This window comes from Platalea leucorodia, assembly GCF_965183815.1.
Source record: "Platalea leucorodia genome assembly, chromosome: 8".
NCBI classification, from domain to species: Eukaryota; Metazoa; Chordata; class Aves; order Pelecaniformes; family Threskiornithidae; genus Platalea; species Platalea leucorodia.
In genome coordinates, this window is record NC_138830.1 from 34,665,910 (window position 1) to 34,680,184 (window position 14,275).

Here is a 14,275-nt window from a genome sequence, read left to right on the forward strand (position 1 = left end):
TCTCATCCGTATTAAAGACAGGAACACCTATCTTCACCCTTTTATGAAGTTTAGGTGAAACCTGTAGCAAACCACCAATTCATTTTCAGCTGGGCTCAGAAAAACAGAGGGCTAAACAATTTAAAAAAAAAAAAAAAAAAGATGTTTCAGATGTTACATTCAGGATGCAAAGGTAAGAGCATTGCTCCATGAGTTCTGAAGGAACCAGCCTGCCACAACTCCAACACATCAGAAAAGCAGGCAGGTTCCTGCCAGGCGAGAGCTGGCCTGGCAAAGGAGGTGACAAGTGCCAGAGCCCGGGGCTTGCACAAGGGAAGAAGAGGGACTGTGCAGCTGTAGGTGGGGGGGAGGAAGGGTCGGGTTTCTTTCCTTTGATGACAGTGAGTTAGATCAGTTCAGCTGTAACATGTAATTTCATCCTCAGATACCAAAATGCTGAGCACACATGAAAAAAAGTTGTATCTGGGGTAAGAAGTGAGCAGACATTTCAATACAAGCCACTAGTTTAAAGCAGGATGTTTACTAGTAAGTGTTCTAAATGTCTTTTAAAAATAATAATAAAAAAATCATCCACACACATCAGGGTCACAAAAGTTGGCACTTCAATAAAAATCCCACAGTAATTTCAGGCCTGCTGATTGAATTGCAAAGCACGGCCTACAGAAATCTTGAGTCGAACAGGGACAGGGCTCCCTCCTTTTAAAAGCAGTCTCTGTTCACAACGCAGAGAGGGGTAGTTTAAGGAAACGCTCAGGTTGCTCCAACCACACTTCCAACCTTCAGAGAAAACTCAGCACTACCCCTACCAGCACAGAGCTGGGCTGAAGCCAAAATAAATTTGGCACAAAGTACAAATGCCCTGACTTGGAACTGGATATGGCCATTGGTCTCGGGGCGGGGGAGTTTGAGACAGAACCCAGCAACAAGATTGTTCTTTGAATTAGGGCTGACAGGGTGCTAAAGATTCCCACTGAAAGTGGGAACAAGAAAGGGACCAACTTTGCCTCCCATACTAGCCTTTGGACTCCCAAACCATCACTTGTAGCGGGTCACATACTGCCCTGCCAGCATGCCAAGCAAAAATTGATCTGTTAGAGCAGAAGCGACTCAGAAATAGTCTAAGGAGACAGACCTGGAAGGGTTTCAGGTCACAAAAACTTAAAATTACACTTTGACATGAAGCCAAGTCAAGACTCCAAAGTCTGTCATATCACTTCTTTGTGAGCTCTCGCCTACTCTGTGCTGTGAAGGACCTGGTAACGGTTAAGCCCGATCCATGTTTCTCACTTCAGTTACTTGAGCAATATATACTCTAATACTATAAAAAATAAATCAGACTCATTCTCCAAAAGCCAGGAAGAAACTTATTGAGCTGTAATACAGAGCCATGCACATTCATTTTACACAGATGATGAGAGATCAACCTAACTATGCCCGCAGAATCACTCTTGGCAGCATAATCTGCATGTGAGCAAACAAACAACAGGTTCACAGGATCAAATTTGTGTAATTCATTGCTAAACAAGTGCTATCTGAAGTCTCAAGTTCACTTTACATTTTATTTCACTCAGAGAAAAGAATTCCACATTTGCCACATACACTCTAGAAATAATAGTAGTATACAGGCACTTTGATTCAAACTGGCCACAAAATACTGCCCATGTAGCTCTTGGGCTTTGAAGCCATTTATCAGAAGTGGTTTGGCTAATTTTCAGTCGGGGGGGGGGGGGGGGGGGGAGGGAAGCAGGGGGGGCAGGGATGGGAGGGGATGGGACACAACAAAAAAAGAAATTGTGTTGGCTGTTCAATTTCAGGACAACACACCTATGACATTCAGTACCCGTCATCTCAGGTTAGTATTCAACTGTGTTTTTTATATATATAAATATATATATATACACACACACACACACATATAACTGTTATAATCCCAGGAGAATCCTAGGTTAAGCATAATCCAACCAGCAGTCTGCAGGCCAAGTCTACAAGACAATCCCACCCATCTTTCCAAACAACTCCTCTTCCAAGCAGCCAAGCACTTCAACCCGGGGAAGAGATGATGGGACTAGACTCATGCTTCACCTTGTACAAGCACACAACCCGCTTGGGTTGGGAGGGACTGCAGAGAGAGGAGGAGTCTGAAAACTGGGACTTCTATTACCTGTTGATACCAGATCATCTTGATCTAGACATTCCCTACCTTTTTGCAACCAAGTATCACTTGAGAAAACTGGCAGTGTCTTGCCTTCCTCCTTCTCTGGGCTAGTTCTGAGTGGATAAAGACCTACGACCTTAATCCTCCTTCCAATGTGTACATGCTGTAGTTGCCATAATTATTAAGAAATCCAGTTTGCAGTAAGATGCAAATTCTTTAAAACATGGGTGTCACTGAAACCCTTCTCCCAAAACCAGAGTTATCATAGAAGTGTAGAATAACTAAGGAGGGAAGGGACCTCCAGAAGTCACCTAGTCCAACCCCTGCTCAAAAGAGGTCTAATTAGATCAGGCTGGTCAGGGCCATGTCCACCTGAGTCCTATATATCTCCAAAGTTAGAGGTTCCACAAGCTTTCTGGGCAGGCCTGAAATTACCAGAGAAAAACAGATGCAAGGACAGTTGTGCCCAAGTCAGACCAACAGATCTTAGGACTTGCCTCTGACGGTGGCCAAAAGAAGGCTCTCAAGGTCAATCAAACATGATGAAAGGGTACCTGGAAAAGGAAAGTCTGCCTGCAACTGTTAACCATGGCTGTCGTTTATGAATGGCCCACAGGCTGCACCAACATTTATCACTAACACAACAATGCTTATTGTTTCACTGGTGAAATTTTACTTGAACTAATTAACTAAAGCAATTAGCCTACAATTCCAAATTTCTTCTTTATCAATGCAGAAGGTCCCAAATGCTCCCTCATGCATTCCAAGATCTCCATGCTTCTCTTCAATAACAAAACAAGGCAGCTGTTCCATTGCAAAATTCAGTAGCAGATTTACAATTAAAACAATGGGCACCAAAAAGCTGGCTATTTTCTGAAACCGTCGAAGGACCCTGGCTGTCTTAAGTCTCCTTTTCGTCTTCCTGCTGAGACTCCATCTGCAGTCTTAGCATAATTTCAGAAACATAGCTATAGAAATATACATTTCACAAATCTATAACAGAGCTACAGAATCACATATTTTGTGAACAGAATAGTCAAGGATTTTGCTCCAATGCTGCAACATTTTCAATTGGAGGTTATAAGGAAAAAAACAAGCATGTTGCACTCTCTGAATATGCAAGTTACCAGTGACGATGAAAGCAAAATCCTCACTGAGAAGTGAGTTCACAAGGGTCTTAGTGCAAACCCTATGGAAGCTCTTCCTTTTGTTAGGACATTCACAAAACATTCTCCTTTGGAAATATCAAGATGTGTTATAAGGGTTGAACACACATTTTGGCTTTAAAACAATTCCACCACAAGTAAATCACACTCAAGGCCAAAAAAAGCTTCCACCGCTGGGAACCAGCTATCATTCATTCTGGCACTTGAAGAACATTTACTTTCTACCAAACACAGACAATTTCTAGTTCCAAACCCAGCTGAAAGAATTCCTGCTACAGAAGTCACTATGTTGATCCAAATCTAGAAATTATAGTTTTACCTAATAAATTGGATATTGTTAAAGAAAAATCACCGCTTATTTATTTTAAAAAAGAAGCTACTTAACCAACTTAGAGGATACCCTAGAGACAAACATTTCAAACAAAGGAAGCAATAATATTAACTGGAAATACCACTCTACCACATTCTTCTAGTTTTTCAGTGGGAAGAGGGAAAGAAGAGAGGAGAGACAATATGACACGCTAATTTTCCTGTCATTTTCAGATTCTTTCATGTAAATTTGTCAAGTGGGATACACAGATTAAGTCTGAAACTATTTTGCTACTTATTTTTCAGACGTAAAGAAGAGCTTGCATGTCTGAAAGCTCATCATTTTACCCATTGCTCATTAGTTTAATATTAATTTATATTATCTGCTAAAATCATCATGGCTACATTAACAATACTAGTAATTCAGTTTAGGATAACACTCAATAGTTTGAAACTTTCCGATATAAAACACTTATAGTCATGACATTTTATTAACAGAAACACACATTCACTAATTCATATACATAAATTAAAACTTTATTTCAAATGAACATTTAACACAGACTGTAAGCCAAACCAAATCTTAACAGTGACTTACCAGGAAGCCTGTTCATGTTGACCCCTTGAGCAGAAAGTCCTATTCCCATGTACCTTCAAAAAACCCAAACAAAATATCAGTCAAGCACAGAACAGCCAATCCACAAGATTTTCTGCAGCAGAAATATAGCGGGGGGGTGGGGCGGTGTAGAATCCACAAATCATTTAAGGTAAGAATTTAGTCTTCTCTTGAATCCAAGATAAAATCTCAGTCTGCTTTACTGATTGACAGCTTTCTGATATACAACTACAGCTAATTTTTAGCTCTTAATTGGTAGGAAGAGAACTGGAAAACAATCAGCAATTAAATTTCTTGGTTTGGGTGGGTGGTTTCCCCCCATATATCAGAAAAAGAAAATTTATATAGGTGATTAACATAAGATTAAAAAAAAAAAAACATAAGGGCAGATATAATATATGAGAACAAATGTCCACCTAGCCTAATATATTGTCTCCAGAAATAGCTGGTAGTGGATGCACAGGACAGAGCAAACAGTTGTACTTTCCAGGAACATTCTTTCATTGTCCAACATATATTTTACAGAATTTCCTAAGAAAAAGGTGGTCTTTCTGTATTTCACTCTCCAATAGATTTTCCTCCATTAATCTGATCGCTTTCTCAACCTTTGTAAGCTCTGTGAAAAGGCAATATCCTGCAGCTCCACCATTCAATTACTGTCCAAGCTAGTTTTGCTTAGTACTTGCATTTTTAGAATTGGGAGAGAGAGGAACAGCGTTTCTCTCTTAACTTTCTCAAGGATTTTAAAGTCCTCATTCATACCCTACTCCCCAACGGTCTCTTCTCAAGGTTGACTACTTGCAATCTACTTGGTTGTTCCTCTTACAGAAGCTCATCCATACCTCTTAATATTCTTGCTACACTTCCAGTTCTGTATCTTCTTTGAGAAGCAGGGGGAAACCAGAACCGCAAGCATCATTCACGACACAAACACACAGTGATTATTACAGACAACAGTATAATGATGTTCTCCATTTTGGTTTCTATTCCTCCCCCTCCTGGTCTCTATTATTCCATTTATTTTTTGACTGCAGATGAGAACTGAGTTGATTTTTCCATAGAACCGTGACACAAAGAACTTGTCCCTGCACTGTAAGAGGCAGCTCAGAGACCATTTTTTGTGTCAAGTTTGGATTGTTTATTCTCCCCCATGAGAATCATTTTATATCTATCCAGCCTGAACTGCATCTTTCATTTTATCATCCGTAGTCAGCCCTTGATTTTACAACTCTAGCTAGCTTCATATCATCAGCAAAAAATATTGTCTTACTGATAATTTCACTTCCAGGTCATTTATTAAGGTAGTGAACATCAGAGGTGTAGTGCACATCCCCACAGAAATCCACTGGTGAACATCCTCAGCTGCAGGGAGGAGAGGGGGCATGACACACGCATATGGGCCATTCATTTCTCTGCCCCGCTTCCTACCTGTTAGCTCATCGTCTAACTGATCATTCAACTGCACAAGCTCCTTCACTTTATCCCACGTTTCTTTTACCTTCCTCAAGAATTTCTGAGACTGGACCTTGCCAAATGGCTTTTGCAAATCCAGGCAGACTGATCTTTATCTACTCCGTTCAACAGGACTGTACGGCACAGGCAGCCTTCGCAAAGGCTCTTCTTCCTCACTGCAATATTTATGCACATACCCATTTTGTTTGTTCTATTTCTGCTAATTTGCATGGTCTGTAATTCTCTTAATATGCCCTGGAACCACAGAAACAGCCGCCCTGCTCAGTTTGGTTTTAAGAAGCTTCCATATTTTTATGTTACCACACTTTGAAATTAACAGTTACTGTTGGGCTCTTGTTCATGTAAAGGTATAAATCCAAACAGACTACAGCCAGTGTCCTGCTATTCTTTCACAGTATCAGTTTTCTTCCTGTGGCTTCCTTGACCACCTGCTCCATAAAACATTAACCATATCTAAAAATATTATTTCAGAACTTGACCCCAAAGTTACATTTCTTCAAGCTACGTGGGTTGAGTCTCCTGCAGTAACTGTTCCCTGCCCTTAACTTCTCCATTTCAATCCTTGTCACCACCCCAATCAAATAGCATGGAAATGGTAATAGCTGATTTTTATTTCTTGTTTACACAGAAATTTTAATCCTTATAGATCTCTAAGTTTATCAGATCTTAGCCTATAATCTCTTTAATAAATAGCACCACATCTTCACAAACATGGACAACTTGTTCTTTCTTGTACACTTCACGTCTTAGTAGCATGACCTTCCAGATTTTAAACACTTGAAACCCAGTTTTACAGTGCTTTAAATTAAGCCAGTCCCTTCTTTAAAAAGCATGCTTTATTTCAGAAGTGCCCCAGCTTCCAGAAGATCCAGACCCCTCCTCCTCAGACCAATTCCTCAGCAACATACCAGAACTGTTCCTCCTCACCTCTCTTTCTGGTACTGGGCAAAGCACAGTACTGTGCAAAGGTGAGGAACAGCATTTTGGAAACTACTACAGCAGAGGTCCTGTTTTTCAACTTCCTATGTAATAGTTAAAAGTTTTACATACAGAACCTTTTCTGCTCTTCCCTATGCCCTCAGCACCACAGGGACCACAGCTATCACTTCACACTCAGCAACTGGTACAATATTCAGATGCCTTGGGAAAGCTGTGTGCTTTGTATCTACCAGCCAAGTCCTAATGCCATCCTCCCTGGAGTCACAAACCCAGTTATCCATATACCTGATCACTGAATTACCAACCATTATATGGTCCGCCTTTTCCTTTTAGCTGGCCCCTGTCCTTTTAGGGTTATCTTCAGAGGAAAACGATACATGATTGTGATATGGAGAATCTATTGCTGGACTTGTAACTTCACTTCACCCACCTCAGTGTTTTCCTGCTGCAAGACTAGGCCTCTTCAAGTTCAAAGTTTCTTGGGGCGAACGCTGACAAATAGGGCTACGCCAATGTAACAGCCAGCTACAACCAAGAAAGGCCAGCCCAGGTCTGTCAGCTCTCACCATGTATACATTATGTAAGTACACAAGCACCACGAAAGTGCTAGTGTTTTATAAAGGAAATAATAATAAGATCACTGAACTTCGAAAAATACCCAAAAAAGTCTTCGGCAGCAGCCAGTTCAGGAGCAGAAGATTTGAATCTCCTGATGGCATGTAGGGCAAACAAGTTTATCTTGCAAACTCTCCGGTCACAGAGGACAGATTCCAGGACCTTTGGCTGGATTTCATATTTCTCATTTAGAAGGATAAAGAGAGATTTGTGAGGGTTTCCAAAATACCTAGGATGTACATTATTACATAGCAAATATGGTATTCTCCACAGAAATGCTGAAAGCCTGCAGTCTGTCTACAAAAAGAGATCAAGGCTTGCTGAGACAGGACAGCGGACACTCCAGTGCAATAGAGCTTGGACATAGTGCAGGCAGAAACGCAAACAAATGCCCTGAGTGTATTTTGCACTGCTCCAAGTCCCAGGACACCGGTGAAATGACTACTTGCTGCAGATAGTAGCCCTAAGCTTTTATATCTGACTGGCCCCACCCTGGAGATAATCCTCCTCATCTTGCCTGGTCATGATGGAAGGAGCTCAAGGGCACCACCTCCCCTACCACAGGCTAACCAGCTCCTCCAGCACAAACAGGGATCACTTCACCTGTGCTCAGGGAACTGTCAGCCCAAGGTCAGCTAGCATCTGCCTGGGCGTGCAACAAAAGACATCCCAAAGGTTTCTGCTGCCGCATGCCAGAGTAGCCAGGCAAGATATAACAAAAGAGTGGAGTGGGGAGGATTCATCTAAAATTAAGCCCTGCATCATCTGTAGTATGTCCTGAAGTAGAAAGGTCAATGGTAAAGACCAGCATTGCTTCAAAAGATACATGAACTGGACAGAGACAAAGCAAGACTTTTGGGCATTCATCCCAAAACCTACACTTGCAAAGAACTGTAATGATGACAGAACCTATTCTCTAGACTATCTACTCCTCAGTAACTCAGTATAAACAGGAAAAAAACTGTTTCATCTGAGGAGGGATACCATAACTGCTAGTGCTTTTGTCGCACAGAGTCCAGAGGGGAAGATTTTGTTTCATCTTTGGCCTAGGAACTCCTTTGAAATGCACCTGAGCAGAGATGCAAAGGACAGCATCGTGGCAATTATCAGCTAAGACAACAGCAGCTAGTCGCTATTCTGATCAGTGAAAGTGTTCAGCTTTTTATGAACAGAGATCAGTTGCTGGTCTCCACTTCCCTATTACGACAGAAGATATGGCCTGCAAACACCTCTACTCAAGGACCCTCAAGCATCAACAACCGCCATGAAAAGGACAAGAAAGGACTTTGGAGCACCATAAGCATATTACAACTGCTGGAACGCAGAGAGGTTTTAATAAAGTGCTTCACCAAAAGATTTTAAAGAGATTATCTTGGTATAAGAAGAAAGTTACCTCACAGACTCGTAACCAGTTCAAATGATAAAAGACCAAGAGTAAGAGAAATGCTTGCAGGAACACAGACATGAGGTAAAGACATCATATTACAGGCTCAGGACAAATACCTGTGACTTGAAGAGGAGATTTGGGAAAGCGAAGAAAAAAAAAATGGGGGGGGGGAAGAGTTGGGGAGGGAAGACCACCATGACTAAACAATACAATAAAGAAGAACTACTCCCACCAACCACAACCTGTGAGTGCGGACAGCAGGTCAAGGGAAGGGATTTGCTCCTCTCTATTCAGCACCTGTGAGTATCATATTCAGTTTTGGGATCTCCAATACAAGGAAGAGTAACAAACTGGAGTGAGTGCAGCAAAAGACAGAGGGCTGAAACCACATGATATGTGAAGAGACATTGAGGGAAATGTGTTCATTCAGTCTTAAGAACAAAATACAAAGCGGCGATCTCATTGCTATCTGTAGCTACCTAATGGGAGAGCACAGGGAAGGTGGAGCCAGACTTCATACACACACACCCCACTTACCCCCCAAAATCATGAGAAACAATAGACAAGTTGTAACAAAGAAGATTCCAATTAGACATTACTAAAAATATTTTAACCATGAGGGTGATCAAACACTGGAAGAAGGGCCCAGAAATACTACTGCATCTCCACTCTTAGAAATAGTCAAAAACTTGACTGCACATTGACCTGAGGAACCTGATACAACTTTGAAGCTGGCCCCGCTTTGAGTGGGGAGCTGAACTGGATGACCTACAGAGACCCTTTCCAACCTAAATTATTTAACGATATCTAGACTTCAGGACAGTTTTCCTGACAGGCAGCAAACTCTTGGCTAGCAGTGCATAAAGCAGTGGATATCGACCAAGTTGAGAAAAGACAGAACTTCCTGAAGCACACACATATACCACAAGCTAAGTCCTGATCTGGTCATACCAGCTGAAACCAGCTTTCTTCCTAGTCATCAAGGAGCACAGATCATCCAGGAAAGACCAGTTCCTGATCTACAGAACAACCCTGAACTCACAAACAAAACATGCCATGATGACTGCTGCCTGGCACATCACCATGAGCCCTTTAGCTCTCCAGCTGAAGGGCTCCTGAACCTAGTGTCCACTTGAAGAAAAGCAACAAGGAAGGTTCTGCTCTGATGTAGAGTTCTCAAGGATAGAAGAGGCTTCAAGAGAAAGCACTATGTGATCTCATTCCTTTGGCTCCCTTAAAAAAAAAAAAAAAAAAAAGACACACACACATCTCTTCTCCTCTGTAATCACGACTTTTTAAACATCACACTCCACAATTAATGGCTCAGCTATTTCATTCTTTAGAACTCTTGAATGAAGACCAGATAACCCCTAATGATTTGTTCCTGTGTTTTATGGATAAATAACACTGTTGTATTAACCCTTCAACAGGAGCCAGATAATCATTTAAAAACAAAGACTGGCATGTGTTTTATTGACAAATGATGTTGTTGTATTAACTCTTTGACTGGAGCCAGATAATCCTTTAAAAGCAAGGACTGCCATTTGGGAGCCTCTAAACATTCCTACCTTTTCAGAGCCCTTAATAAAAAGTTCTTCTGAATCATCTCTTGGTTTTACAGACTCTCCAGCTTGCTTCCCATCCCTGATGTTTTGGGAGGGAAAAATACTTCTTTAACATTTCAGACCTTGAGGCTGATGTCCCTCAAGTCATTTTGGTCAACCTTATTGGTTTTTTTAAACTTAAAAGTTTGTTCTTTCCATTTTTCTCATCTAATAAAATTTCAAATTTTGGAGGGTGTATCCCTATCCTCTCTCACCCTCGTGTCTAATTAATGTCAACTGTCAGGTCATTTTGAGTCTCTCCAATAGTTCACACACTTTTACTCCAATCCTCCAATATGTTGTCTCTTTAAACAGTCTCCATACCATCTAAAGGCATTTTACCTTTCTGATTGCATCTTTTTATTAACTCTTCTCAAACAAGCTTCTTCAATTCATACAGGTTTGTTTTCTAGCTTTTTTTGTTGATGGGTGGTGGGGTTTTTTTGATGAACACTGAAGTGGTAGGGTTTGGGGGCCTTTTTATAGTGCATCTCAAAGGATGCTAAACATGAGTACTTATGGTCAGTGCTGCACAGCAACTTACAAACACACATTTTCTGTAAACATTTTCTGCACTGCTCAGAGCATGAGTCAGAAGTTACAACCTTTCTCATGAGTTCCCTGACTAGCCTCTCTGAAGCAGTCATTTATGGCATCTAAAAGTTTACTCTCACACAGTCATGTGACATACAAACATCTGTAAAGAAGAACTGAATTTTAAGTATATGTTTACAGCCTTCCAGGCACAATATGGAAGATTTCTCCCTATATCCACAGGGAGCGCTCTAGCTCTTCCTCGCCAGCTTCTTAGCACACTGGCAGATAAGACAGTGTGCTTGTTAGCATTTCAATTTTCTTATTCCTACTGAGTCTGGAACCCTCTGCTGCTACAGAGTTTTCCTTGCTACATGGTAGTTTTTGCTGTTTTGATTTTTTTTCAACTACGTGTGCGAGCAGTTGGGATCACAGTCCACAGCTCAAACTACATTCCATGTTTATATTGCTTCAGAGAGCAGTAAGAAGCGCCACCTCTGCCAATTGTTCAAGCCTCAGGGGAGCTGTGATTCAAGGTCCCAAACCGTTTGAACACACAATAAAGGCACCACCTAAGCCTGGTGCAATAACACCAGAGTGCTTGGTCCTGACACTGGCAGGCCCCAAAAAACTTAGCAAAAATCTGTCCAGGAGCAGACCACTCAATTACTCTGACAGAACGATCCCCACCGCCTTCACCTGCTCACGTTAGCAAGCACAAGACCTCCTGGATTTGCTGGCAGCTGCCAAATTTTGTTCAATGAGCAGGACATGCCTCTCAGCATAGGGAATGTTTCTTATGTCCTGATCTATTTGGCTGAGCTGAAGGTGAAACACGGTAAAACTGTGGCCACTTTGTCTCCTCTAGTGCAGCTTTCTCATGTGGTGGCATCAGCTTCCTCAGCTTCAGTCCCACACTGCACAGCTCCGCTGGCATAGGGCCACTGGCCAACTCCATCCCTGTTCCTCAGCCTCTACTTCCGCTGCTGTTGACATTGGCACACCTGGAATTTAACAGAGCGAGTGGACACCACTCCTGCACGCAACCTGGGAGCACAGCTTCATCAGAAGCAGGGCTGCAGTGTTTTGATGGCTTCCCTTCTGTCCCTGTCCCTCGTTGGGTCATTGCACTGCATTGCCACCATAATGGTGCCAATACTGAGCAAACTGTTGGAAATTACAAGAAATAACATAATTGTTGAACTCGTATAAAATAGGTCATCTCCCACTTCAGCTTATCCTGCTTTACTTTATTATTTTCTATGCAGATTCATCTTCCCTCTTTTGTGTACTGCAGGAAATCCCATGCACATAACCAAGAGCAAAAATGCATACAACAGTATCTGTCCATTTTCAGACAACACAGCTTTAAATTAGGGCTAGAAGCTTGTATTTTTATAAAAAGCAAGTACTACAAATACAGAAATTCTAAATTTAAGATTACACTTTAATCTAGACACACAACACCATGGAAATAGGTCGGCGGTGGGGGGGAGAAGAACATGCCCACAAGCCTTCCTGGTTCACAAAATTTTGCTCTTCAACTTATGCTCCCATTTAAAGCTTAAGACAAACTTTAAAAATAAGACCATAATGACTGTATAACTGTACACAGAATTTGCAGACAACCTAAAATAAGACTCTCTCACCATGCTGCATTTCAACTCCACAGCCTACAGCTTATATCCAGAACTTCAAATTGTCATATATATGATTGCTGGTTATTGTTTTAAAAGATGCTAGCTACCTTGCTTTTCCCATCTACTACCAATTAACATCCCAGAAGTGATGGATGAAATGAGCTTTGAGACCTACAAAGCCTCCAATTTTAAAAAAATCACTCTGTTCTCTTGAAAATTGAGAAAAACAAACAACTCCTCTTCAACTACTCCACCACCAAAAGCGTCAGCTGCTTTCTGAACTTCTTGGTGCAGAACAGCTTCGCACTTCCTTGATTCCAAATGCTCCGAACCAGATTTGCATATGCAACAAATCAAAACTAGTTAAACAGTACTTGTGGGCATCCTCAAGCACAAGCTACTGCTTGGTTTTTTAAATTAATAAATTATAACATTCAATATCATCCAAAATAAATCCCTACAGAGTCTGTCTGCATGCATCATCACTGGTTTTAGAGGTTTCAGGTGTGGACAAACTCCATATGGGGTATCCATTAACTAGAGCCCCTTCATGAGGGATTCAAAGAGAAGAGGATGCACAGCAAGTGAAGCACTGATACAGCAGTACAGAAGAAATGTAAGAAACATTAGCACCCACTTTCAAACAGGAAAAAAAAAAAAAAATCTTTTTTTAGTGTTTGGGTAATGATACATTTAAATCCATTATCCATCATACATAAGATATATACCTTAACTAAAGCCAGGCAAAAGTGACGTCCTAAAACCATCTTCTCAGCAGTGAACACTGAAAACTTGGAACTGCCCCCCACACCCGATCAGAAGCTTCAAAAATGCTGCATCAGTAGATCAATTCCAAATAGAGCACAGAGACAAAAATAAACGCAGACACATGCTAGTGATTCAATCAGAAGTCTTGTTTCCACTTACCAGCAGCCTCAGCAGTTACCATAGCACCAAATTTTTCCAGACTTCTGCTGCACCTCAGCCCTGCCCAGTCAATACTCATTGCTTTTTAAAATTTGAATAGACTGAATCAGCCACACTAACGACCAGTCACAACATCACAACTCTGCCTCTTTTATCCATGCACCAGCTCTCCTTGGCCACAGCAGATGAATGAAGGACCTTGGTAGCAAGCCCTCATGCCAAAAGATGCTGGCTCCACACACGCCTCTGCACAGCACACAACCCGCAGGATTGCCAATATTTTTTCCTCTAGATCTTACAGCACCATGACCATGGTAAGATTAAGTTCAAAGAGACAAAGCTTTTTGGCTCCCTCCCCCAGTTCTCAAGTACTTCAGCAGTAAACATCAGCATGTATGCTACTCCAGCACAGTGACATTTAAATAGGACAGCATTCACTTTTGGCTCCTAAGAGAACTTGTGTGATGGATTGTGCAGTGCAGATATTTTCAATGCTGCAATTTAAATTTGTACATTTTAAAAAAATACGTTTGGTTTTTTTTCCCCGCTTCTGCCAATGGGAGACTTTCCCTGGAAAAGAGATGGAAAGAGCCAAAATGATGACTGTACTTCTAAATTAAAATTTAACTCGTAAAGATACAAAAGATCTCAGATGCACTGACTCAGCCAGGAAGCATTACGTATTGTCACTGGACAGAAATTATTCAAAAAGCTACAAGAAAAGTTATTTCACAGGAGTGACAATATTTGACTAACCTAAATTAAAACAAAGAGCTCTCTTAAAGAGGCTGTTCTAAGTGTTACAGCAGTCATACAAGTAGAGGAGTACACTGATGGCTGCGTTTGGTTTGTCCCCAGAAGGGGAATCCACCCATGTGACAAGCAATTCTTCGAGTCAAAAGACATTTCT

General features: G+C 41.3%; 1 protein-coding gene across 4 annotated transcripts in view; it reads right to left on the reverse strand.

Moving 5' to 3' along the window:
* Positions 1-14,275, reverse strand: part of RANBP10 (RAN binding protein 10) — an 89,155-nt gene that overhangs the window by 62,626 nt on the left and 12,254 nt on the right. For all 4 annotated transcript variants that reach the window (XM_082320023.1, XM_082320022.1, XM_082320024.1 and 1 more), the window contains one exon: positions 4,229-4,281. In XM_082320023.1, coding sequence (XP_082176149.1) covers positions 4,229-4,281 — 53 coding nt within the window. The remainder of the gene's footprint in view (positions 1-4,228; positions 4,282-14,275) is intronic.